A 27,265-nucleotide genomic window follows, 5' to 3' on the forward strand; every position below is an offset into this window, starting at 1 on the left:
GACATGATAGCAGTATTCCGGTATTTGAGGGGCTGTCACAAAGAAGAGGGGGGTCAAATTATTCTCCAAAGCACCAGAGGGCAGGACAAGAAACAATGGTTGGAAACTGACCAAAGAGAGAAGCAACCTGGAATTAAGGAGAAACTTCCTGACAGTGAGGACAATTAACCAGTGGAACTCCTTGCCTCCAGAAATCGTGGGCGCTCCATCACTGGAGGTTTTTAAAGAGAGACTGGACAACCATTTGTCCGAAATGGTATATGGTCGTCTGCTTGAGCAGGGGGCTGGACTAGAAGACCTCCAAGGTCCCTTCCAGCTCTATTCGGATTGATTGCTATCTATTGCTTGCTGCGTGATTATATAATATGTTAAATTGTTTCAAAGAAGCAAAATGTTTCATGTTACAAACATGCTACATTCGTTATTTTAGCTCCTTTTTTCTGCAAAACAACAGAGATTGTGATGTTTTCTTCCATTACTTTCTAAGATCCCAATTAATATTATAAATTATTACTAAATTAAACTTATTTGCTGCCCATTGCAGCCTTGGGCTTACAAGAATAACAAAACAAATAAAGAGGAAGTTTAAACTAAGCAAAATATATTTATTATTGAAACTGGCATGTATTTATGACAATTGCGGTATCCCGGCATTGTGTGATCACAGCTGGTTTCCAACAAGTGAAAATCCGATTTGCTTAATGAACACATGATTTACTGAACAACTGCAGCGATTTGACTACTGAGGCAAAAAGAAAAGGTAGTGAAATGAGGCAAAACTCATTTAACAACTGCCTCGCTTAGCAACAGAAATTCTGACCTCAGCTGTGGTTGTAATTCAACACATACCTGTATTCTTTGTGTTCTCTGTATATCCTTCTAAAGAAATAAAGATAATTTCATTATACAAGAAAGGTAGAAGGTACATAAAACCTGAATTTCAAATACATTTCGGATTAGTTCTGTGAAGTTACTAAGTGCAAGTAAAGAATACACGATGTTATTCATAAAATAAATCTGCCTACATTCCTGTTTTCCTGAAAACTTCCCGGCAGCAGCTGAATAATCTTGCCCCATGGTTACATGTACAATAAGTACTTGTTTTTTTTTAATCTTTCCTTCTAATCATCTCTCCATATTCTTTTTAAAACCATTAAGACTTTTATGTTGGGTTTTTGCAAAGTAACACCTAATTGTTTCCATTAAAAATGTCCTTTGGGCAATTACACAACCAGCTATAACAATGTTTATGGTTTTACTAATTATTTATAGCCTACAAATATCCAAAGGCTTAATTACAGCTATTCCAGCTCATTTCCAAACTCCAGGCAATCGTGTACTAATATATTGTCATAATAATAAATTATTAATATATGTAATTAATAGATGTCGTATAATAGCTGGTGGGTACAGAATAGCAAAAACTAAAAAAAGATCATATATTCTGTCTCTCGATAATCAGCTTTGAATATTGAGGTTTAGATGCCAAGTGTAACTTTTCTGATATAAAACTCCAGCTGAGCTGGTTCAAATTTCATAAAATCATTAAATGAGAGGCACTGTGCCTACTTAACAAATAAAAATAAGTTATTGGTGATTTGGGTTAGATCAGCGGTTCTCAACCTTTTTAATGCCGCGACCCCCCCCAACCGGTCGTAAGTCGAGGACTACTCAACCGGTCGTAAGTCGAGGACTACTCAACTGGTGCAGCACCTTTTGCAGAATGGGACTTTTGGCGGGCTCAGCAGGGCAGAGACAGCCTGGACAATTCCGATTGGCTTTTGAAAGCCAATAGAATTAGACTCTATTCAAGAGAATCTATTCTATTGGCTTTCAAAAGCCAATAGAATAAAAGGGAGTAGCACAGCTAAGGAAAAGGGGGGAAAAATGGCGGACTGCGTTGTTTGGCGACCCCCGTGAAATGGTCGTTCGACCCCAAATGGGGTCCTAACCCACAGGTTGAGAACCACTGGGTTAGATGCATCTCCAATTTCAGCATATGGCAAGATAGTTATATATCGTTCCCTCCACTTTTAATGTTTTAATACCAGAAATATCTAAAAAGCTACAATCAGTCTAGTATGCTAACTTGGTATCAAATGTAGCAGTGACTTTTGACTTCAAGTGTTAGATTTCTACATATATACATATACACACATAGGTATAATTTTATTGATTTTTTTTTTTAAATAGAAAATTAAAAGATAAGCAGAAAAAAAGAAAAAACAGAAAAAGCTCAAGAAAGAAACATCCAGGTACCGATGTTGTTAAGTGAGGTTTGTTAAGTGAGTTTTGCCCCATTTTATGGCTTTTCTCGCCACATGTGTTAAGTAAAAAATGGTCGTTAAAGTCCCTTTTTTCCAGGGCCGTTGTAACTTCAAGCGGTCACTAAATGAACTGTTATAAATCGTTATAACTGTTATAAATTTTTTTTTTCTGGCTGAGCGCCAGAGATGGAATCGCAGCTTAATCCGTTGCCGCAGAAATAACATAGAACTTAGTTGAAATCTCCATTCCAAGCCAACATCCAAAGGGCCCCAACCGAACAGCCTCTTACACGATGCAAGGGGAACACGGTCCCTTATCGGCAGATCGCTTCTTACAGGTAGTCCTCGACTTACGACGCTTCGTTTAGTGACCGTTCAAAGTTACAATGGCCCTGGGGGAAAAAAAAGGGACTTAGGGCCGTTTTTTTCACAGTTACAACCTTTGTAGGGTAACGTGATCCAAATTCAGGGGCTTGGCAAAGGGCTCATGTTTATGACGGTCGCAGGATCCCCGGGGGGGGGAGGGAGTGTCACGTGATCCCGTTTCTGCCCCCTTCTGACCAGCAAAGTCAAGGGGGGGGGGAAGCCGGTGTTAAACTTAACGGTGTTTGTAGTTTAACAAAATCCAAGGAGAAGCTGGGTTTCACTTAACAACCGGGTGGCTAACCGATCCGTCGCAGCGATTCGCTTAGTGACGGGAAGGAAGGGGGTAAAATGGGGGGGGTCAAAGCCCACTCAACCTGTTGAATTTAATAACAGCAGCAAGGCTGTTGGTAGGGCAATATTGGAAGAAGGATTGTTTGCCTACTATAGAAGAATGGACACTTAAAGTGTCAAATTTAGCAGAAATGGCTAAGATTTCTGCTTGTTTGAAGGATCACTCACAAGAAAGATACATTTCGGTTTGGAGAAGATGGATAGATTATATTCAGAATAAATATGGGACTAAAAAGTTCTATTTATTTTATGAATAAATTTTAGAATATTATTATTGTCGTTATTATTATTATTAATAGTTTAGTATAGTGGAATTTTTATTATATTGTATTGTTTATGAATTAGGATTTTAATTTTATGTGATTAAGTTTATTTGCAAATTGTTTATTCTGTGTTAAAAGGGAGTTAAAGTGCATTGTATTTGTTTATCTACATAGTTGGTTAATGTTAGTTAGATTATGATTATTATATTTGTTACCCTGTATGCAGCTCTGGGAAGGGGGGGGTGGGGGGGTGGGTTTGGGGTATATTTTGTTAATTTTTGTAAAACTTTTTAATAAAAAACCGCCCACTCAACCGAGGTCTCCGCAACCTTGGGCTGAATTGGGGGGGGGCAAGTGGAAGAGCGTCCTTCCGGGGGGGGGGGAAGGCCTTCCCCTTTTCCCACGACCCTTGTAACCGGTGACACGTGTAAGCAGTGCAGACGTGCATCCGCCCCGCAGAGCTCAACCAGCAGGGGAGTTCCCGGGCGGGAGGCCGGGCCAAGGCAGGCGGGCAGGGGCGAGGCCGGGGCGGGGGTGGCGGCTGCGGGGGCCCCGCCGAGCTGCTCCGGGCCGGGCTGGCGGGCTGCCGGGGGAGGCGGCGGCCCTGCCTGGCTCTGGCCGCGGCGCTGCTGGGGCCGGCGGGCGAGGGGACCGTGGGGCGGCGGCCGGCCGGGCAGAGGCGTCCGAGGCCGCCGATGGAGGAGGAAGCCGGAGCCCCGCGGGAGCCCCGCCGGGAGAGGTGAGCCTTCTGCGGGGACCCCCCGCCGGAGGGGATCGCTCGGGGAGGGGAGAGGCGGAGAGGATCCCTCCGGATCCCAGCCAGGGAAGCCTGGCAAAGGGGATCCCTGCAGCCTCGCAGGAGCCCAGCCGGAGGAGGGGGGGGAGATCTCCGGGAAGCAACCTCGGGAGGGGATCGCTCGGGGAAGGGAGACCCGGAGAGGGAAGCCTTGCAAGGGGGATCTCTGCAGGAACCCGGCCGGGGGAGGGGAGAGATCGCCGAGCACCAGGAGGGATCGCTGAGAGAGATCCCTCCGGATCCCAGCAAGGGAAGCTTTGCAAGGGGGATCTCTGCAGAAGCCTGGCCGGGAGAGGTAAGAGATCGCCGGGCACCAGGAGGGGATCACTCACGGAGGGGGGATCCTGAGAGATCCCTCCGGATCCCAACAAGGGAAGCCTTGTAAAGCAATCTCTGCAGGAGCCTGGCCGGGAGAGGTAAGAGATCGCCGGGCACCAGGAGGGGATCACTCAAGGAGGGGGGATCCTGAGAGATCTCTCCGGATCCCAACAAGGGAAGCCTTGTAAAGCGATCTCTGCAGGAGGCTGGCCCGGGGAGGGGAGAGATCGCTAGGCACCAGGAGGGGATCACTCAGGGAGGGGGGATCCTGAGGGATCCCTCCAGATCCCAGCAAGGGAAGCCTTGCAAAGGGGATCTCTGCAGGAGCCTGACCGGGGAAGGGGAGAGATCGCTGGGCACCAGTAGGGGATCACTCAGGGAGGGGGGATCCCATCAAGGGAAGTGTGAGTTCTGCAGGAGCCCTGCCGGGGAGGGGAAAGATCTCCTGGCAGCAGGAGGGGATCACTGGGGAGATCCGGGGAGATCCCTCTGGATCACATCAATGGAAATCTTGCAAAGGCGAGCTCTGCAGGAGCCTGGCCGGGAGAGGTGAGAGATCGCTAGGCATCAGGAGGAGATCACACAGGGAGGGGGAATCCTCAGAGATCGCTCCGGATCCCATCAAGGGACGCCTTGCAAAGGGGATCTCTGCAGAGCTGCATCTTTCGGGTTCCTTTGCCGCGGAGGGCGCCCAAGGCTGGGCTTCCACCCCTTCCTTCGGCTGCCGAGCCCCCTTCCCTGCCCTCCCCCTCCATCACTGAGCCCCCCGAATCCCACCGCCCTCCTGGGCCTTTCCTGCACTCCACAGTTCCCACCATCTGCCATTCTGTGGAGCTGGTCGGTTCCTGGGGACTCTCGCTGGGAGCCCCAACCCCGAGGAGCCCCTTCTGTCGTGGGAAGCCATGGCCGTAGGGTGGGACGGGGCCGTGGCCGGGGGGGGGACTCATGTAACGGGATCCGACACCGGTTTTGCACTCGGCTCCCAGGTACCAGAGGTTTCCCCAGATGTGCGGGGCTATCTTACATCTTCCTCACCACCTGCCGTCCCGTGTGGAGGGAGTCACTCGGGAACCGGGCTCACGTGGCCTTGGAAAAAAGGGGGGCAGTGGAGGAGCGAGTGAATTGGAAATGGAGAAACAGGAAGTCTTCGACTTACAACAGTTCGTAGTTACAACCGAAGGATTTATACTCCTTGCAGATCGCTGGTCATTTGCATCCTTTTAGAGCAGTGGTTCTCCACCTGTGGGTCGGGACCCCAGTTGGGGTCGAACGACCATTTCACGGGGGTCGCCAAACAATGCAGTCCGCCATTTTTTCCCCCCTTTTCCTTAGCTGTGCTACTCCCTTTTATTCTATTGGCTTTTGAAAGCCAATAGAATAGACTCTCTTGAATAGAGTCTAATTCTATTGGCTTTCAAAAGCCAATAGGAATTGTCCAGGCTGTCTCTGCTCTGCTGAGCCTGCCAAAAGTCCCATTCTGCAAACGGTGCTGCACCAGTTGAGTAGTCCTCGACTTATGACCGGTTGAGTAGTCCTCGACTTACGACTGGTTGGGGGTTGCGGCATTAAAAAGGTTGAGAACCACTGTTTTAGAGAGTTGTTGAGGCCACTTGGAGGTTTGCCTGTGTCCTCGGGGTCACCTGAGGCTGAAAGCGTCTTGGCTACAGGATGCTTTCTGCCCTGCGTCCTGCCGCCAAGAAGGCTCCACGCCCATTTGCACCACTCAGGTGACCTTCAGGACACAGGTGAGCCTCCAGGTGGCCTCAACGCCTCTCTAAAAGAAGGCAAACGACCAGCTGTCTGCAAGGAGTATAAACCCTGCCATTCTCCATCATCCAGTCAGAGCTGAAGAAGATTCTTGCATGAGAAGCGAAATGTCTTCAAAGAAAAACAAGAAAGTCCAGTGGCCTCTTGAAAAAGGAGAATTATTTTGGAATTTCAACGGCTGCCGTACATAACATTCTGCCTGGTGCTAATGAGCTAAATTTCATCAATCTTTTTGTCTTCACTGAGTTGCAGATGGGGGCTTGCAGTAGTAAACTCCCCTCTGGACCCCCCATAATAGAACTCTCTGGGCACTGACTAGGATTTGCAGAATATTGGGAATCCTCAATTTAATGGCCATAATCGGGACGAGAAATTCTGTCACCAAGCAAGGCCGTGGTTAAAATGAGTCAAGTCCAAATTTACATTTTATTTTATTATTATTTTTTGCTGTGATTGTTAAGCCAAGTACTGCAGTGCCATTAACAGTCGCTAAATAAATGCCTGTACGCTGAGGACTAGCTGCATGGCAAGACTGGAACAAGGATGCGTTACCTCTCTTGTCAGTCAAAACAGTGGCTGCGTTTATTCCTGCAGTCGGAGATGGTGAGGAAGAAGATCAGAAAGGATAACGGATCAAAGCAACTTTCCTCTCCCGACAATTAAGAAAATTAAAAGAAAGTTTTAGGAACTTTTATTTTAAGGAAATAGAGCGATCTTTTTCCATTGCAGGGGAAAAGATGAATTATTGCAGATTCCTTATTATCAGTGGGAAGTCTTTCGCTCATGTGGAATTGAATTTTGGAGAAGAGAAAGTAGGAGCAGAAATCCGGTGCTTGAGCAGGGGGTTGGACTAGATGACCTCCAAGGTCCCTTCCAACTTTATTATTATTATTACGGATCATCGCACAGTCAGCCAGATGTTCAGACTGGATTTGGCATTTGTCTACCTATTATTATTATTATTATTATTATTATTATTATTATTATTAAGGTTGTCCCAGAGGGATTGCTTAATTTGTGCCTTAAACAAAGCTAAAAATTAAATTTGAGCTCAGTTCGCTTCTTTGTAGCTCAGCAATTTGGGAGGATAACCGTACGATTTGCAGTGGCTTTCTAAAAAAAAGAAAAATAAATTACAGTCCAGATTGCTAAATAATTGTTTGGGAACGACAGCCATTTGGTATGTCAGATGCTGGAAGAAAAAGGGTGCTTTAATTGAGATATTAACATGCATAGTGTCCAGCCCTCCTCCTTTCTTTCTTTCTTTCTTTTTTACTCTTTATCCCAAGACCTGTCTCGTTTTTAGCTGGTGAATAGGATTGAAAAGCAGGCAGATCCATTCAGTTGCTATAGTTCGAGCATTCTCCTTTGTTGACATGGAAATGTGCTGGGCTAGTTTTTCAGAAGAGGGTTACATAATCCCCCTCCTGCCAAATTTGTATTCTGGGCAAGAAACGGGTGTTTTATTTTTTTTCAAACCCAGTAAAAATATGCTTTGGAAAATAGCTTGACTCCCTCTTCTTTGGGGCAACCCCTGAGTTACTGGAAGACTGCTATCATGTCCCCCCTCGTCCTTCTCTTCGTTAAAGTAGACATCCCCAATTCCAGCCACCGTTCCTTATATGCTTTAGCCTCCAGTCCCCTGATCATCTTTGTTACTCTTCTCTGTACTCTTTCTAGAGTCTCAGCATCTTTTTTACATCATGGTGACCAAAACTGGATGCCGTATTCCAAGTGTGGCCTTACCAAGGCCTTGTAAAGTGGTATTAACACTTCACATGATCTTGATTCTATCCCTCTGTTAATGCAGCCCAGCACTGTGTTGGCCTTTTTGGCAGCTGCAGCACACGGCTGGCTCCTATTTAAGGGATTGTCCACTAGGACTCCGAGATCCCTCTCACAGTTACTACTATTGAGCAAGGTACTATATCTGTGCATTTGGTTTTTCTTGCCGAAATGTAGACCCTTATTTTGGATCTTCTAGTCCAATCCTCAGCTCACGCAGGAGACCCTATATATACACCATTTCAGACAGATGGTCGTCCAATCGCTTACTAACACAAGTTTTCTTTCTTTCTGGAAAAGATCTCGGAGAAAAAAAAAAACCTTCCCCTTTTTTTAAAAAAAAAATTCATTATGAATGCTGTAGATTTCCATCGCTCTCTGTAGTGTGCTTGCATTGCATAATGGATGCTTTGTTTCATATATGTAAGATAAATTGCAAGCAGTAAACTTCCAGATTAAGGAAGAGAAGATCCAATATGGAACAATTCATGTATTAGACAATGCGGTTGTGCCACGCTGCAGTTCTTTGGGCGACTATAAAAGCTTGCTTGTGTGTTTGTGTTCTCTGGGCTCTCATCCAAAAAAAAACAACAAAAAACCTGTTGCTTAATGTGTCTTTGTGCCCCCTGATTAAAGCTTTGTGGACTCTTAATATGGTATAAAGGCACCTTGCAAACTGCAACAATTTAAACCGCTAGGTTTAAAAATTATTATTAGGTCTGTAGTTTCCTGGATTTATTTTTTTCCATTTTTTGAAGATGGGAACTGCATCAGCTTTTTTCCAGTCCTCTGGTCGTTCCCCAGTGCTCCAGGATCTTTGAAAAATATAGTTCAGTGGTTCTGAGATCACATCTGCCAGTTCCTTGAGAATCTTGGGGTGTAATCCATTTGGTCTAGGCTGGACAGGTGCTCACTTACCATTTTCTTGCCTATTTTAACTTGTGTTTCTAATCTGTTTTTTTACGGTACTGTTTTTGATAGGTTGGTCTGGTTTTTTTTTCCCTTTGTGTAAAGATAGATGCCCAAAAGGAGTTAAATAGTTCTGCTTTCTCCCTGTTGCTTGTCACCTTGCCACTTTGTGTGATCTTGATTCTATGCCTCTTTGTTTATACAACCCAGGATGGTATTAGGTTTTTCGGCAGCTGCAGCACACTGCTGGCTCATAGTCATATTTATGGATGTATTATCCACGGCTGTGAAATTTCTCAGGCTGATAAAAGTTCACCCTGAATGCATTTGGCTTTGTTACATGACCTTGGAAATGGCTCCTTTTTTAAAAAAAAGAATTGGGGGATGCTTAAACTAGGTGTACAAGCCCTTTGCTTCTGAGTAGAGCAGTGGTTCTCAATCTGTGGGTTGGGACCCCATTTGGGGTCGAACGACCATTTCACGGGGGTCGCCAAACAACACAGTCCGCCATTTTTTCCCCCCTTTTCCTTAGCTGTGCTACTCCCTTTTATTCTATTGGCCTTTGAAAGCCAAGAGAATAGACTCTCTTGAATAGAGTCTAATTCTATTGGCTTTCAAAAGCCAATAGGAATTGTTCAGGCTGTCTCTGCCCTGCTGAGCCCGCCAAAAGTCCCATTCTGCAAACGGTGCTGCACCAGTTGAGTAGTCCTCGACTTACGACCGGTTGGGGGTCGCGGCATTAAAAAGGTTGAGAACCACTGGAGTAGAGGCTGCCAAAACTTTGGGAGAGGCTGCCAAAACTTTGGGAGATTCCCGCCTGCAGGGTTTAAAGCAGTGGTTCTCAACCTTTCTAATGCCGTGACCCCATAATACAGTTCCCCATGTTGTGGTGACCCCCAACCACTTATACATCACCGGTACCAGGGGCGTGGCCAAGGAAAAGGGGGGGAAAAATGGCGGACAGCCTCGTTTGGCGACCCCCGTGAATGGTCGTTCGACCCTAAATGGGGTCCTGACCCACAGGTTGAGAACCACTGGTTTAAAGTGTGAACAAACATGACTGCACACGCCATGGGAAGAAGCAAAGAGAAGGAAAAATGAGCGAACTATAATCAAAGCAATGGAAATACCCCGATCTTCCTTTTAGTTCAGCCAGGTGACAGGAACTACTTCTTTTTGCTACAAATTGCTGTGTAATAATAGGAAATGCATACTTTGCTAAATAAAGCCAAGATCTTAATTGACTACTAGTAGCGACAACATTCCTCAACTTCCAGTTGAGTGAGATTAACTATTTACCTTGATGTTGTAGGTGGAGAGCCAGATTAATAATGAGCCTTTTAGCATCTTTTCAGACTGATGAGGGTTTTTGTTTTTTTTAAAACTGTTGTGAATTATAGCTGGCTTCTCTGGACACCGTTTTTGCCATTGGCTTTGCTTGTCAGAACGTCGCAAAAAGGGATCACGTGACCCCGGGGCACTGCAGCCGTCATAAATACGAGTCAGTTTGCCCACGGTTTGAATTTTGATCACATGACCGTGGGGATCGTAAATGTGAAAGACTTTCATAAATTGCTTTTTTCAGCCTCGTTGCAACTTGGAACGGTCACTAAATGAACTTTTGTAAGTCAGGGGTTACCTGTATACCTTTCTGTGCTTGTCTATCACGTTCTTGTTCTAATCATAGCCTGCTCCAACTTTACAAGCTGGTGGTGACCAGAGACGCCTTTGTCATTTCTGCATTAACAACCAGCGCAACATTTTTTGTGATGTCGACAGAGGACCACGAATTCATTTTAATACAAGGTTTCTCCCAGACGTACAGAGTCCACTGCTGGAAAACATTTACTAATTCCAAAAAACGAGCCAAATTTGCTGAGTTGGTTTTTTTTTTAAAAAACAACAACAATTCTGGAATCAACGCTCCTCTCCGAGATGAAAAGGGTGAACGCGCTGCGTATGGGGGTGTAAGGTCCTTGGCAAGCCATAAATATCTCTTGTTATTTTATTTTATTTTTATTTAGAAATTTTAAATGGCTGCCCGTTCGCTCTCAGTGACTCTGGGCTGCTGACAAAAAAATATATATAAAAAACCAGAGAGGACTTGGTCACTATTTGGTCTCTCTCCTGGGGAGGCAGGAGAGAAATTTATTTTATGGGATGTTTCTTCTGAGGCTTAATTTCTCTCTTCGACTTTCCTCGTGTCCCCATAACTCTCCATTTACTATTGCAAGTAAAAAATGCACTGGATTGCCAGATAGGGTGCTACGTCCCTCAATAGGTAATATTGAGTAGTAGGTAGATGATTCGCGGTTATTGTGCTTAAATTTATGGAAAATGCAGCCTGCAGATAAGTAGAGGATGACTTATAGTTTAATTATCAAATATAACATCACCCTAAAATAATTTAACACATGAAGGAGACAAAGCTATGTAAGTGCACATTGGTATTTTAATTAGCTTCCTATAAAATGGTGAACTTCACAAAGAGCTTGTTATTCAGTGAGAGCTTTAAGCTTCTCTTCCTGTAACCCAGCCATAAGAAAAAGCCGACCCTGTTTACCAGCCAGAACAAGCTCCTGGTCCTCAGTTTATTAAAGGAATTCAAACGTCTGCATGCCAAGGCCTGCTCTTAAAACGTTGTAGGCGTGGAAAGGTGGAGGAAAAGTTTGCAGATATAGGGGAGATGTTTTTAGGGTACGTCTGGGATTCCCCCCCACCCCCGTTCCTTTAATATTCCAATTAAGAAACAGAATTAACTTTTCTTTTCTCTCCCTCCCCCCCCCCCCCGTAGTTCGTCACCAAATGACATGGACGAAGAACAGCCTTGCAATCCAAGCTTGAAAAGAGAAGTAAGAAAACGTCAGAATTCAAATCAAGGTTCCCGAGGGAGCGATTCGTCCAGGACGTCTAGAAAAAGCTTCCGGTTGGATTATCGGCTGGAGGAAGATGTGACCAAGTCAAAGAAAAGCAAAGATGGAAGATTCATGAACCCCTGGCCGACGTGGAGACCACTGACCATCCCAAATATCTTGAGGTGGTATTTTTTAGAAAAGGACCACAGTAAAGTCCCAAGTTCGAAACAGGTAAACGATTCGCGGTTACCGTGCTTCAAATTATTGCAGTGGTTCTCAATCTTTTGAATGCCGTGACCCCCAACCGGTCATAAGTCGAGGACTACTCAACCGGTCATAAGTCGAGGACTACTCAACTGGTGCAGCACCGTTTGCAGAATGGGACTTTTGGCGGGCTCAGCAGGGCAGAGACAGCCTGGACAATTCCTATTGGCTTTGGAAAGCCAATAGCATTAGACTCTATTCAAGAGAGTCTATTCTATTGGCTTTCAAAAGCCCATAGAATAAAAGGGAGTAGCACAGCTAAGGAAAAGGGGGGGAAAAATGGCGGATTGCGTTGTTTGGTGACCCCCGTGAAATGGTCATTCGACCCCAAATGGGGTCCCGACCCACAGGTTGAGAACCACTGATTTATTGGGAAAGGCAATTGGCAAAGAAGGAGACGATAACTTTACAATTGAATGGTCAACTATAATTGCACCCTAAAATGATTTAATATGTGAAGCAGACGCAGCGATTTAAGGGCAAATGCAACACACACTCCTAATCCAGCACCGTATGTAAATAAACTTAGCAAATATCCTTTTTCCTAAATAATTGATAATGCAGTCCAAGACGTATTTGGTTTATGTATTTTTTTCCTCTTTGATATTCTAGAATCTTATTTTGTGGCTTTAGAATCCAGGAAACCTATCATTGGTAAGAGAGAAAAATGGGCATTTTGTTGAGTTGTGTTCTTGCTTTCGATAGGAAGCACACATTTCTTCAGATTGAGGTTACGATATAAGTAATGCATTTCTTTGATCGGTCTTTAAATCTAATGTAGTTAATGAAAGATATTACCAACCGCTTTCTGACTTGCAGTGGCTTCATCAGAATATATTGCTCAATGTCACATAGACCAGGGGTCTTCAGACTTGGCCCTTTTAGGACTGGTGGATTTCAACTTCCAGAATTCCTCAGTCGGACATTTTGATGAAACTGCGGGCTTGGATCCAGACCAGGGGTCTTCAAACTTGGCCCTTTTATAACTGGTGGACTTCAACTCCCAGAATTCCCCAGCCAGCCATTCTGGGAGTTGAAGTTCACCAGTCATAAAAGGGCCAAGTTTGAAGACCCCTGGCATAGCCAATACTTTCTAGCACTGTAGAAACAAGAGATGATCCTGCATTGTCTGTAATTTTGTATATATTTTTTTAAAATGTAAGCATTCATAGTCTGTGACTTATGACTGTCATTGAGAGGGGCATGCTCCCTCACTGCAGGTTTTCAAAAATGGGACTGGACGACCATTTGGCTGGGATGGTATAAGGACTCCTGCCTTGAGCAGGGGGGGTTAGACTAGAAGACCTCCGAGGTCCCTTCCGATCTAGGATTCTAGGATTTAGGATCGTAAAGTCCTGACGGTTGTAACCTGAGTTGTCACACGAGTTGATTTTATTTTATATATATATATATATATATATATATCTATATATATATATATATATATATATATATATATATATATATATATATATATATATATATATATATATATATATGCAGTATTTGTTTAGGGCAGGGGTAGGCAACCTTGGCTCTTTTATGACTCATGGACTTCAACTCCCAGAATTCCTGAGCCAGCATGGCTCAGCTTGGAAACCTCTCCTTTCCCCTCAGCATAGCTGGCTGAGGAATTCTGGGAGTTGAAGTCCACAAGTCATAAAAGAACCAAGGTTCCCCACCCCTGCCCTATATCAGGGGTCCTCAACCTTGGCATCTTTAAGACTCGTGGACTTCAACTCCCAGAATTCCTGAGCCAGCATGGCTCAGCTTGGAAACCTCTCCCTTTCCCCTCAGCATAGCTGGCTGAGGAATTCTGGGAGTTGAAGTCCACAAGTCATAAAAGAACCAAGGTTCCCCACCCCTGCCCTATATCAGGGGTCCTCAACCTTGGCAGCTTTAAGACTCGTGGACTTCAACTCCCGAATTCCTGAGCCACCATGGCTCAGCTTGGAAACCTCTCCCTTTCCCCTCACGTGTCTGGCTCAGGAATTCTGGGAGTTGAAGTCCACGAGTCATGAAAGGGCCACAGTTCCCCCATGCTGGCTCAGGAATTCTGGGAGTTGAAGTCCACGAGTCATGAAAGAGGCAAGGTTGCCCCCCCCCCGTTTAGGGAATGCAGCCATTGTAAAGCAAATGCCACAGTCATAAAGCCAACCCTTTGGTTGTTAAGTGAATTCATTGTCCACTATGACCAATTTTTTCCTGGAAACTGGAAAGAAATGCTGTTTTTTCAATAGTGGCCAATATCTGCAGCTCGGGGTGAGGGTGGAGGTTCGTTCTCCAAGCTTGTGGCTTGGTTTCCAAATAATTCGTTGCCACGCTACCACCTGCCACGCTCATGAGCGCATCGAAGCCTGACAACTCCACAAACAATTCCATCAACACACACACACACTGACCTACAATCGGCCTCAGGATCCTAATCAACTGCCCGGCCAACCAGGGACAGCACCAACTCACGCCAGCCCCTTGCCTTTTATAATTGACTTTTATAATTGAAGCTCAAAATAGAATTATAAGAGCAGTGACTGGCAGCCCGGATTCACCTCTGCGTGTTGTTTCAGCCAAATTGCAAAGGTGGAGCAGTTTTTAATCTTTTGCAGGAGGGCAAAGAAAGGTTGTGGCGTCTGAAAGATTAACATAGGTATTAGGGCATGATGTTCTTCGACTTTAAGCAGCTGCAGGAATTTTGCTGATGTGTTGAATTTTCCTGGCAAGCATATTTAAGCATCCAGATTAGTTCAGGCCTGCCTAAAGTGAAAAAGCTCTTTAAGAATTGCTCAGGAACAGCTAAAGCCTCTGATCCCGATTCCACAAACGTACCAGCTGTCATGTTTATGAAAGGGGGGGGGGAGATATCAAAGCAGAGGTGAAGAAAAAGTTCACGTTTGTCCTTCTTAAAGAGTTTGGGATGCCAGGTTTGTCAAAGACAATAGTTTAGTTTCAATAAAGGAGAATATTTGCAGCCCAGGGTGGAAATGAGGGGTTCTTGGTGCTCTCTGAGCTGGGTTGTTTTCTTGTAGATGTTTCATTGCCCATTATCAGAGTTAGAAGGGTGGGGGGTTTATGGTGGTGGTTGTAGTGGAGGAGGAGGGGGAAGAGGAGGAGGACAAGAAGAAGGAGGAGGAGGAGGAGGAGGAGGAGAAGAAGAAGAAGAAGAAGAAGAAGAAGAAGAAGAAGAAGAAGAAGAAGAAGAAGAAGAAGAAGAAGAAGAAGAAGAAGAAGAAGAAGAAGAAGAAGAAGAAGAAGAAGGAAGAAGAAGAAGAAGAAGAAGAAGAAGAAGAAGAAGAAGAATAAGAAGAAGAAGAAGAAGAAGAAGAAGAAGAAGAAGAAGAAGAAGAAGAAGAAGAAGAAGAAGAAGAAGAAGAAGAGGGAGGACGAGGACGAGGATGAGGAAGACAAGGATGACAATGACTATGGAGTCCTTGGTGCTCTCTGAGCTGGGTTGTTTTTCTGTAGATGTTTCATTACCCAAACTAGGAAACATTATCAGAGCTAGAAGGGTGGGGGGTTTATGGTGGTGGTTGTACTGGAGGAAGGGGGGGAGGAGGAGAAGGTGGAGATGGAGGAGGACAAGGATGACAATGACTATGGAGTCCTTGGTGCTCTCTGAGCTGGGTTGTTTTCCTGTAGATGTTTCATTACTCAAACTAGGGAACATCATCAGAGCTAGAAGGGTGGGGGGTTTATGGTGGTGGTTGTACTAGAGGAAGGGGGGCAGGAGGAGAAGGTGGAGATGGAGGAGGACAAGGATGACAATGACTATGGAGTCCTTGGTGCTCTCTGAGCTGGGTTGTTTTCCTGTAGATGTTTCATTACTCAAACTAGGAAACATTATCAGAGCTAGAAGGGTGGGGGGTTTATGGTGGTGGTTGTACTGGAGGAAGGGGGGGAGGAGGAGAAGGTGGAGATGGAGGAGGACAAGGATGACAATGACTATGGAGTCCTTGGTGCTCTCTGAGCTGGGTTGTTTTCCTGTAGATGTTTCATTACTCAAACTAGGGAACATCATCAGAGCTAGAAGGGAGTAGGGTTTGTGGAATGATGGAGGAGGAGGACAGCGACTGGAGGAAGCCGGATCCACTTAACAACCATGTTACTAACTTAACACCCTGCAGAGATTCCCTGATTCCCTGTGTCAAGAAAGGTCATCAGATGATGGGGAAAACTCACGTAGCCACTGTCTTGCTTAGCGACAGAAAACTTGGGCTCCATTGCGGCTGTGAGTCGAGGACTGCTTGTAGGTCAGTGTTGATCTCCACGTTTTTTGGCCCATCGCCCGCTGTAAGGAAACCCGGATTTGACTTCTTTCACCCAAATGACAAATACAAGGAGGTGCCCCTGCTTTTATCATTTGGTTGTGTGTATAAAAAAAAAAAGAGGGCAGCGCATGTGGCAGGACGCTGCTTTCCCATTTTTTTTCCATTCCCAAATTCGGATGCTTGGCCACCGGCTCGTATTTACTACGGTCGAACTGAATTCCCCTCTCCTGAGCACATAGTATCAAAGCACAATTCCCTCTTCCAATTAACAGTCATAAATCACATTCTCCAATTAGCTTGAAATGCAGGCTTCCCTCCCAGTTCTCTAGCCACCAATTCTTATCATCTCTTATTTCAATAACCTTGGTTCTCACGCTAGGTTCAGTACTGTTATGTCTAGCTAAACTCTCATGCACATTCCTCCCCCTAGCATCATCTAGCTCTAAGAGTAAAATAAAAGAAGAAAAGGGTTGCATCTCCATCTGTTGTCAATGCAAAAACATCCGATGTTAGCAGCATTGATGATACCACTGTCAGCAAGATTCGTGTTCAATTTGATTGAAATACATGCTATGGTTTTAACTCCCAGGCTGATGCTAATTTGCTAGTGCCGGTATATAACTTTATTTTTCTTTCCCTCCCCCCCCCCCCCCCCCGCTGCTTGTCTTGTTTCCTTGTGTCCTAAATTAAATCAGATGTTTTTCCACGGAGTTTTGTTGGTACACATAAATGTGGCAATCTGCCCATTTCCTGCAAATGATTGTTTTTGTGATCAGTTTGTTAATGCTCCCAGCTTTGGAGCATCTGCTGCTGGCCTTACACTCAAGCTGGGTAATTGTAGGTGTACACTGACACACTTCTGCAGCTGAGCTAATACTGTACCAAGTTAGAGTAAAGCTCTTAAAGGATTACGAGTATTGCGGTATTTGAGGGGCTGCTACAAAGAAGGGGGGGTCAATTTATTTTCCAAGAAACAAGAAACAATGGATGGAAACTAATAAAGGAGAGAAGCAACCTGGAACTAAGGAGAAACTTCCTAACAGTGAGGACAATCAGCCAGTGGAACTGCTTGCCACCAGAAGTTGTGGCTGCCCCATCGCTGGAAGATTTTAAGAAAAGACTGGATAACCCCCTATCTGAAAGGGTATAGGGCAGTGGTTCTCAACCTGTGGGTCGGGACCCCATTTGGGGTCGAACGACCATTTCACGGGGGTCGCCAAACAACGCAGTCCGCCATTTTTTCCCCCTTTTCCTTAGCTGTGCTACTCCCTTTTATTCTATTGGCTTTTGAAAGCCAATAGAATAGACTCTCTTGAATAGAGTCTAATTCTATTGGCTTTCAAAAGCCAATAGGAATTGTCCAGGCTGTCTCTGCCCTGCTGAGCCCGCCAAAAGTCCCATTCTGCAAACGGTGCTGCACCAGTTGAGTAGTCCTCGACTTACGACCGGTTGAGTAGTCCTCAACTTACGACCGGTTGGGGGTCACGGCATTAAAAAGGTTGAGAACCACTGGTATAGGGTTTCCTGCCTGAGCAGGGGGTTGGACTAGAAGACCCCAAGGTCCCTTCCAGTTTTATTCTGATTGATTGAAGACGTATAATATTGGTCGTTTGGAAATAGGACCTGTTTTCTGACCTTGCCTTTTCTCTTTTTTCCCTGGCTAGGTCCTTGACATGTACCTTCCGGTGTTAACCCCTTATTTTGTCCAAAACCCTGAACGCTTCGAGAAGACGGGAAACGGTTTGCGAGTAACGTGGCTCGGACACGCCTCGGTGATGGTCGAAATGGATGACGTGACCTTTCTTACCGATCCCATCTTCAGCCAACGGGCCTCCCCGGTGCAGTTTATGGGCTCTAAACGTTTCCGGGGTCCTCCGTGCACCATCGACGAACTGCCCAAAATAGACGCCGTCTTGATCAGCCATAACCACTACGACCACCTGGATTACTCCACCGTCCTGGGTTTAAACGCGCGCTTTGGCAGTGAACTCAGATGGTTCGTGCCACTGGGCCTGTTGGACTGGATGCAGAGGTGTGGCTGTGAGAACGTCATCGAGCTAGACTGGTGGGGAGAAAACTGCATTCCTGGCCGCGACGCCGTCACCTTTGTTTTCACGCCTGCACAACACTGGTCCAGAAGGGGTGCCAGAGATGAAAACAAAGTTCTCTGGGGCAGCTGGTCTGTTCTGGGTCCCTGGAACCGGTTCTTCTTCGCCGGAGACACCGGTTATTGCGTTGCCTTCGAGGAAATTGGGAAGCGGTTTGGGCCGTTCGATTTGGCAGCGATTCCCATCGGCGCCTACGAACCAAGGTGGGAGATCTGAGGCACGGAGGGCAAACTATAAGCCTACTGATGTTTTTTTAGAGGCAGGGGGTCCTCAATGACCCACAACAGATTTCCCTTGCTAACCCCGGACAGTTGTTCACTGAGCCATGCCCCATTTTAGGACCGTTTTTGCCACCGTTGTTAAGTGAATTGCACAGCTGTGTGGTTGTTCAGCGGATCTGGCTTCCCCTGCCTCCCATTTGACTTTGCGTGTTGGAAACTGGCTGGGAAAGTCAAACGTGATCATCACGTGACGCCGGGATGCTGCCGTCGCTATAAATAGCCGCCAATTGCTAAGCACTCAAATTATGATCATGGGGACGCTGCTGTGGTCCTAAGTGTGAAAAAGCGGTCATAAGGCACTGTTTTTCAGTGTCATTGTAACTTTGAATGTTTGCTAAAGAATGTCCCGGGGGGCAACTGGGCATTCTTATTTTTCTTTGAAGATGTTTTGCTTCTCATCCCAGAAGCTCCTTCAGCTCTGACTGGATGGTGGGGAACGGAAGGATTTATACTCCTTGCAGACAGCTGGTCGTTTGCATTCTTTTAGAGGGTTGTTGAGGCCACTTGGAGGTTTGCCTGTGTCTTCAGAGTCACCTGAGGCTCTGAAACCTTGGCTACGTACATGTTTTCTGCCCTGTGTCCTGCCTCTAAGAAGGCTCCACACCCATTTGCACCACCCTTGTGACCTTCAGGACACAGGTGAGCCTCCAAGTGGCCTCAACGACTCTCTGAAAGAATGCAAATGACCAGTTTTTCTGCAAGGAGTATAAATCCTTCCATTTCCCCACCATCCAGTCAGAGCTGAAGAAGCTTCTGGGATGAGAAGCGAAACATCTTCAAAGAAAAACAAGTCCAGTTGCCTCCTGAAAAAAGCATCTTTGGGACAACCAGGATCTACCTGGAGAATCTCCACCGACTTTTATTAAAGAATGGATGTAATTGAGGACTCTCTATCAGTGCCAGTGTAGAAGAGCAGGAGATTAACGTCAGGCGCAAATAACCAGGACCTTTATGGATACAAAACACAGGTTTATTCAGCTACCTATATAGAAGAATCTGGTCAACTAACAGTCAAAGCTAAATTGGGGGAGGTTGTTGTTGACAACGCAAGGACCTCAAACTGATGACCCGTTTACCTCCACCTTCCAGCTTAGCCTGCTCTTCTACAGCCAATTATCTAGTATATAGGAAGCTTCCCAAGTCCTTACAATGAAAACCCACAATCCAGGGCACTTTTCTCCTGTAGATAGGTCGAAACTGCCAAATTCTGGGTTCAAACAGTCCCAACCCGTTTTGAGGGTGCCAAGTTGTGGAAGGCTGAATTAAAAAGAGACGCGGGAGGTGAGACTACTTAAACGATGAACAAGGGAGGGGTTGAGAGCAAGACAGTAGAGAGGAACTGCGGTAGATGTAATCTGTGAGGTGTTTTGCAAACGGCTTGGGATTTGCATTTCGCCTTGAGGCAGCTTCACGAATGAATAGGCAATTCTTCTTAGTAGCAGGGAAAAATAGCCAGGAAAATCTATAGCGATGCAAAACGAAAGGAAACCCCTGGGAGATTTTACGTTGGCCAGAAAAAAAAAAAAAAGTTGTAATTCAAGCACCAAGTTTGTACAAACACCATTAGGAAACCAAAATTGTCAAGGTAACCATCCAGGAAATTACGTACACTTTTTTTTTCTCTTTTTCTTTTGGGGTAGGTGGTTTATGAAATATCAGCATGTCGATCCCGAAGAAGCAGTGCGGATCCACATCGATGTACAAGCCAAGAAGTCTATCGGCGTTCACTGGGGAACCTTTGCTTTAGCAAATGAGGTATGTAGAACTCATTAAATGTTTGGTTTAAAATGGAAGGACGTAGAACCACAACTTCACATTTCACTTCAGCAATTAGGACAGGGGTAGGGGGAACGGTGGCCCTCTTATGACCCGTGGACTTCAACTCCCAGAATTCCTGAGCTGGCACGCCTGTGGAATGTTTTGATGCTATCTTAAATCCATATGCACGAAGTTCCTGCACCTAATAATGGACGCTTGAAAATTTAAAAAAAGGTAATTGTAAATTTCAGTCGTGTCTTGACTCCAGAGAACTCCGTTTCTTAGCCAATGGAACCCAGGTTGTCTGAAGACACTTTGGTGGTCCTGTGGCCGGCATGTCTATATGTCAAGAGGTCATGGAAGTGGTACCTATTTATCTACTTCCCTCCAAAGTGGTACCTATTTATCTACTCGCGTTTGCATGCTTTCAAATGGCTGGGTGGACAGGAGCTGGAGCAGGGGATGGGAGCTCACCCCATCCCGCAGCGCTGGGGTCTCAAACCTCAACTTATTAGCTTTCCAGCTGACAAGCTCAACGTCTTTAACCACTGAGCCATCGTGCCCCCCCCCCAATTTGAACATTACTCGCAAAGATAATCTCCTTAGTTTGTCCCATTATGGACGTTTGCGCCCTTTCCTCTTTTTGAACTGCTTCCAGATTTTTTTTTTAAAAAAAGATTTGGAACGCAAGTCGGCTGGCCTTAATATTTTAAAAAATTGTAACATGGCAAAAAATATAATGGAAATGAGCCATTTCGGGTAAAATGAAACAGAAATTGTTAAGTGTTGGGATGGTTCATAGGAGGAAAAAGACTTCAATACATAAGTGTAATTAACTTTAAGAAAATTTTAACAAGTAAAACTTGAATAAATTTAAATGAGAACTCTAAAAACAGGATGTATGATAAGCTGACCTAGATGATTAATCAGAAAAGAAACTTAATGATGAGGTGGAGGATATTGATAGAAATTTAATCGTTATCTTCTAAAACTATCAAGAAATGTGCTAATTTAAAGTTGATAAAAGAGAATATTATTGGGAGAAACGAAAATTAAGGAAAGCTATTGTGTGGAATATAGAACTATAGAAACTAACTTATTATTTGTAAATACAAACCCAGACAACACACTGTTTACCAAATATTGATGGTGATATGTAAAGAAACAACAACCAATAAAAACATATTTTTAAAAAAAGAAAAGAAATGATGCTGACACAGTTGTCGGATCAACAGGTCTTGAGATATGCTCATCGTCATTTTGAGAGTGAGTCACTGCATTCATTGGTTTATGGATGCAAGCCATTTTTAATTCTGTTGAGTTCGTTTGATCATTCATTTTAGGTACATGAGTAGGTACTAAAATTAAGTCTCTAGGCCAGAGCGCCCCAAGCTTTTGGGCCCCAGGGACCGGTTCTGTGGAGAAAAGTTTTTCCGTGGACCGGAGAGTACGTGGTTTTGTGTGCTGCCTGTTTCCCACGGATGGGGCTTTGCTTGTTTGTGTGGACCGGTTGCTGGCGTGCCACGGCCCGGTACCGGTCCACAGACCAGGGATTGGGGACCTCTGCTCTAGACCACCAAGGTTGTGACAAATTCAGCAATAATATAATCTACAGCGCTAACTTTCTAGATTACTAGAGTATGGACATTTTCTGACTGATATCATGCGATGTATCAAGAACACGTTTGTATGAAATAGTATAGGGCAGGGGTAGGCAACCTTGGTTCTTTTATGACTCGTGGACTTCAACTCCCAGAATTCCTAAGCCAGCCACGCTGAGGGGAAAGGGAGAAGTTTCCAATCTGAGCCAGGCTGGCTCAGGAATTCTGGGAGTTGAAGTCCACAAGTCATGAAGGGGCCAAAGTTTACCCATGCTGGCTCAGGAATTCTGGGAGTTGAAGTCCACGAGTCATGAAGGGGCCAAAGTTTCCCTCATGCTGGCTCAGGAATTCTGGGAGTTGAAGTCCACAAGTCATGAAGGGGTCCATAGTTCCCCCATGCTGGCTCAGGAATTCTGGGAGTTGAAGTCCACGAGTCATGAAGGGGCCAAAGTTTCCCTCATGCTGGCTCAGGAATTCTGGGAGTTGAAGTCCACAAGTCATGAAGGGGTCCATAGTTCCCCCATGCTGGCTAAGGAATTCTGGGAGTTGAAGTCCACGAGTCATGAAGGGGCCAAAGTTTCCCTCATGCTTGCTCAGGAATTCTGGGAGTTGAAGTCCGCAAGTCATGAAGGGGCCATAGTTCCCCCATGCTGGCTCAGGAATTCTGGGAGTTGAAGTCCACGAGTCTTAAAGTTGCCACGGTTGAGGACCCCTGATATAGGGCAGAGGTGGGGAACTTTGGCTCTTTTATGACTCATGGACTTCAACTCCCAGAATTCCTGAGCCAGCCACGCTGAGGGCAAAGGGAGAGTTGCCAAGCTGAGCCAGGCTGGCTCAGGAATTCTGGGAGTTGAAGTCCACGAGTCATAAAAGAGCCAAGGTTGCCTACCCCTGGTATAGGGTCTCCTGTTTGAGGGGTTAGACTAGAAGACCTCCAAGGTCCCTTCCAGCTCTGATGATCTGCTATGTTCTTAGGTGTTCTCTATCTGTATCAGTGCTTGCCAAATCACCAATACAGCTAAGCAAGGTTGAACTTGGTTAGTGCAGTTCTGATTTCTGACAGACCTTACGACAGAACTGAAGAAGCTTCTTGGACGAGAAGCAAAATGCCTTCAAAAGAAACACAAGAAAGTCCAGTTGCCTTTTGAAAAGGCGTCTTTGGGAAAACCTTGACCTGGATGACTGAGAATCTCCATAGACATTTAATTTGATTTTGAGTCCATAGTTACTGTATTCCACACAGAACTGTTGTTGTTGTTGTTGTAGTGAAGTCATGTCCGACCCATCGCGAACCCATGAACGTTCCTCCAGGCCTTCCTGTCCTCTACCATCTTCTAGAGTCCATTTAAGCTCACGCCTCCTGCTTCAGGGACTCCATCCAGCCCCCTCATTCTCTGTCGTCCCCTTCTTCTCTTGCCCTCCATCTTTCCCAGCATCAGGCTCTTCTCCAGTGAGTCCTTCCTTCTCATTAGGTGGCCAAAGGGCTTGAGTTTCCACTTCAGGATCTGGCCTTCTAAAGAGCAGTCAGGGTTGATCTCCTCTAGGATTGACCGGTTTGATCGCCTTGCAGTCCAGGGGACTCGCAGGAGTCTTCTCCAGCACCATAGTTCAAAGGCCTCCATTCTTTGGCGCTCAGCCTTTCTTATGGTCCAACTTTCATAGCCATACGTTGCAACGGGGAAAACCATGGCCTTGACTATACGCACTTTTGTTGGCAGGGTGATGTCTCTGCTTTTTAGTATGCTGTCTAGATTTGCCATAGCTTTCCTCCCCAGGAGCAAGCGTCTTCTAATTTCTTGGCTGCAGTCCCCATCTGTGGTGATTTTGGAGCCCAGGAAGATAAAATCTGTCACTACCTCCATTTCTTCCCCATCTATTTGCCAGGAATTGAGAGGGTCGGATGCCATGATTTTGGTTTTCTTAATGTTGAGAACTTAATTTATGTCTAATCTGGCATTTCCTGTTTTTCTTCGCAGTACTACTTAGAGCCACCTGTTAAACTGAAAGAAGCTCTTGAGAGATACGGATTGCAAACAGAAGATTTCTTTGTTCTGAACCATGGAGAATCGCGAGATTTAAATATTAACGATCACGGATTTGAATAGAAACAGGAAAAAAAATTCTTATTAACCATAACTGGGGGCGGGAAAAAAAATAAGAGTGAATATTTTTTGTAAAACAAAAATTAGATAGGCTTTTGATGATCTCCGGCGTGTTTAATTCTAACAGTCTTTAAAATCTTGCACACCGACTTTGTAACATGATTTTTGATGAACGAATTAACTGTGGAGAGCATTAACTGAGCTACAAATAAGTTTTAAGTAAACAGGGAAGTTAACCTTTGTACAACTGTAATCATTTGCCATGGAAAAGGTACAAAAGAACTGCTGAGAATTTATTCCTATCCAGAAACTCTTAAGAGCATGTGTTCAATCCTTGGCAGGGCCTGGTTGCATGCAAAAAGATGGAATGTAAATTTTAACCCGGCCATTAATATGCAAACTGACTGTGTGCAGATCAATGCTGATGAGACTTAACCTGGCGCAGGTTATCTCCCACTCATTAACTAATCAAGAAAGGAACAAAAGAGAAGTGTGTGAAGCTATTGGGATAAAAATTTAAGGCTACCCAAAACAACACCTTTGTATTTAGAACTGGGTGCTGGATTTATACATGAATCGGAAACATTTCCCAGCCTGCTGAAATCTGAATTTTGGGGTTAGCTGTGATGATGATTCAAAGACTTCACTCCAATCCATCGTTTTGTACGCTTGTTTATTCAGACAGAAAGCCTACATTAAAAAGGCAAGCTGGAGGGTGTTTAGGATTGCCAATTTAGCCATGTTCGTTTCTTGGAACACAAGTTTCTATAGCGTGGCTGTTTTTTTTTTTTAAAAAAATATGAATACTAACATGACAATATTTTTAAAGTTTCACGTACGCCCTAAATACAGTTGAGCAAAGTTCTCACCCAGAGGTTGTGCTTGTTGCCTTCAGAGGGGTTGAATTGTAGGCTTTGCAAGGAGTCTTCCAACATAGTTGCTGTTAAAGCACATTTTAAGAGGAAATCCAGATCTTTACTGAATGCTTTATACACCTTTACTTGCAAACGTGGAAGCTTTGTTTTTTGAAATTATCCACTGAAACGTGCCTTTTCGAGAGTTCTAACATGAAAAATGCCTGTTATTTATTTGTGCTGCTGGCCCAAACGTGTGTTTGTATTGCATTGCGCTGCCACTGCTTAATTGCTTGTTATCCTCACCCAAAGACTTCCGTTGTTCGAGAATATGATTGGCAGATGTGACAAGAACATTTTTGGTTTCTCCAAAGTCTTTATTCCAGCTCATTTTGTTGGTGCTTCTTTCCTTACGGCAACGGTGATGTCCAAAAACCAGTAATTTTAACAACACAACGTAGAAATAACACGTGTGGGTTCCTTGCCAAACTGAAATCACTGATGGATGAATTTGTTCGGCGTTAAAAATATGAGCCAACGGGCTTGTGTGTGAACCTGCTACTTTGACAATAAATTCTTGCCCCCAGAATGTTCTTAACGTGTTGTCATTATTAACCAAAAGATTATTTGAGATAGTACTTAAGGTGTTGGATTAAAAACGGAGTTCCGAGTTCGAATCCTCCACTGGGGAATGAAAAAATGGCAGTGCCAGTTTATCCCAATCCTGGTTTTTTTTTTTTTTTTCCATCCCAAGAGTGTCGTTGCTGTAGGGAAAATCTAAATCAGAAACTGCTGCAGATAGAGCTCAACTTCACAGCAGTTCGTTTAGTGACGGTTTGAAGTTATAACGGCGCTGAAAAAAGGTAACTTCTGACAGTATTTCATGTCAGAGCATGCAGTCTTATTGCGCTGAGATAACCCAACAGTAAACACAGTCAACAGCGGTCTATATTAAATGGCGGTTTATCTTACACTATCTACAATATCATACACCGAGAACAATATACATACACGTTAATCCAGCAGGATCCAACACACAGCAGTTACAGCAGAAAACAGAAGAGAGAGAACATATCAGCAGAGCCTTCCCTTTTATAAAAAGGCTGTTAAAGGGACACAGACCCTGCTGAGTCATCCCCATCATTACATTTTACATTACATAAGCTGGTTAGCTATTAAATCATTACTTTGACATTTCACACCATTTGCAGCATCCCCCAGGGTCATGTGGTCAAAATTTGTGTTTGGCAACTGGCTCCTATTTATGACGGTCGCAGGATCCCGGGATCTTCTCCTTGAACTAACGTGCCGGAATTCCTTAGGAGATGAGGTCTGAAGGAAGCCCCTTCTGGTGAAGCAAGTTGGACAGGCTAGACTAGGCAACCTTGGCTCTTTTATGACTCGTGGACTTCAACTCCCAGAATTCCTGAGTCAACCACACTGAGGGGAAAGGGAGAGGTTTCCAGCTGAGCCATGCTGGCTCAGGAATTCTGGGAGTCGAAGTCCACGAGTCATAAAAGAGCCACAGTTGCCTACCCCTGGGCTACACCAATTGGGGTGAGTTGGCTCCTCAGATGCAGAACGCAGAATAACAACTGGAAGGGACCTTGAAGGTCCTCTAGTCCAGTCCCCTACTCAAGCAAGGAGACTTCATACCATCTCAAGACAAATGGCTGTCCAGTTTCTTTTTAAAAGCCTCCAGTGATGAAGCACCCACAACTTCTGAAGGCAGGTTGTGGGCGCTTGGACCCGTGTCTTGTAGGACTTGAATTCAAGACCCTGAATTGGATCCAGAAGCAAAGAGGTGACCAATGCAGCACATGCAACAGTAGTGTTATAGGTGCCACCCCTGGGACCCCCCAGAAGTGACTATGACAGCTTAGATCAGAGTTCTCCAGATTTGGCAAATTGTGGACTTCAACTCCCAGAATTCCCAGATCAGTACGGCTGGCTGAGGAATTCTGGGAGTCGAAGTCCACAAGTCTTCCAAGTCGCCAAGGTTGGAGACCCCTATCTTAGATGGATAAGACTCGCAGCTCAAGATCACAAATGTTGTCCTGAAATTCCAGATTATTTCAGGATCCATGTGCTGATCCTTCACAGACTATTATTATTATTATTATTATTATTATTATTATTGATCATCGCACAGTCAGCCAGATGTTCAGACTGGATTTGGCATTTTGTCTACCTATCGAGTCCTTACCCAGGACCTGGGATAGGCAGATGTGGATGTTTGATGGTATTACAGGATATCGTCGCAGGATGGAAGCAGTTCCTAATAAGGCCGCCTTTTGCAATTGACTAATAGCGAATTTGTCAATGCCAATGGCGTTCAAGTGGTGCTCCAGTTGT

General features: G+C 44.9%; 1 protein-coding gene across 1 annotated transcript; it reads left to right on the forward strand.

Moving 5' to 3' along the window:
- Positions 1-3,813: 3,813 nt before the first annotated feature.
- On the forward strand, positions 3,814-25,503 carry NAPEPLD (N-acyl phosphatidylethanolamine phospholipase D). The gene is made up of 5 exons (XM_039363810.1): positions 3,814-3,986; positions 11,617-11,908; positions 17,871-18,517; positions 20,236-20,350; positions 23,931-25,503. The coding sequence occupies exons 1-5, from the start codon at positions 3,943-3,945 to the stop codon at positions 24,057-24,059; spliced, it is 1,227 nt and encodes a 408-aa protein (XP_039219744.1). The 5' UTR covers positions 3,814-3,942; the 3' UTR covers positions 24,060-25,503.
- Positions 25,504-27,265: the final 1,762 nt, after the last annotated feature.

This window comes from Crotalus tigris, unplaced genomic scaffold, assembly GCF_016545835.1.
Source record: "Crotalus tigris isolate CLP2741 ecotype Arizona unplaced genomic scaffold, ASM1654583v1 scf7180000019599.1365583, whole genome shotgun sequence".
NCBI lineage: Eukaryota > Metazoa > Chordata > Lepidosauria > Squamata > Viperidae > Crotalus > Crotalus tigris.

Bases quoted from the DNA above. Each gene is read 5' to 3' on its own strand.
- NAPEPLD (XM_039363810.1), top strand. From the start codon at position 3,943: ATGGAGGAGGAAGCCGGAGCCCCGCGGGAGCCCCGCCGGGAGAG. The intron at 11,909-17,870 runs GTAAACGATTCG...TTCCCTGGCTAG, and splicing joins AAGTCCCAAGTTCGAAACAG to GTCCTTGACATGTACCTTCC. The intron at 20,351-23,930 runs GTATGTAGAACT...TTTTCTTCGCAG, and splicing joins CCTTTGCTTTAGCAAATGAG to TACTACTTAGAGCCACCTGT.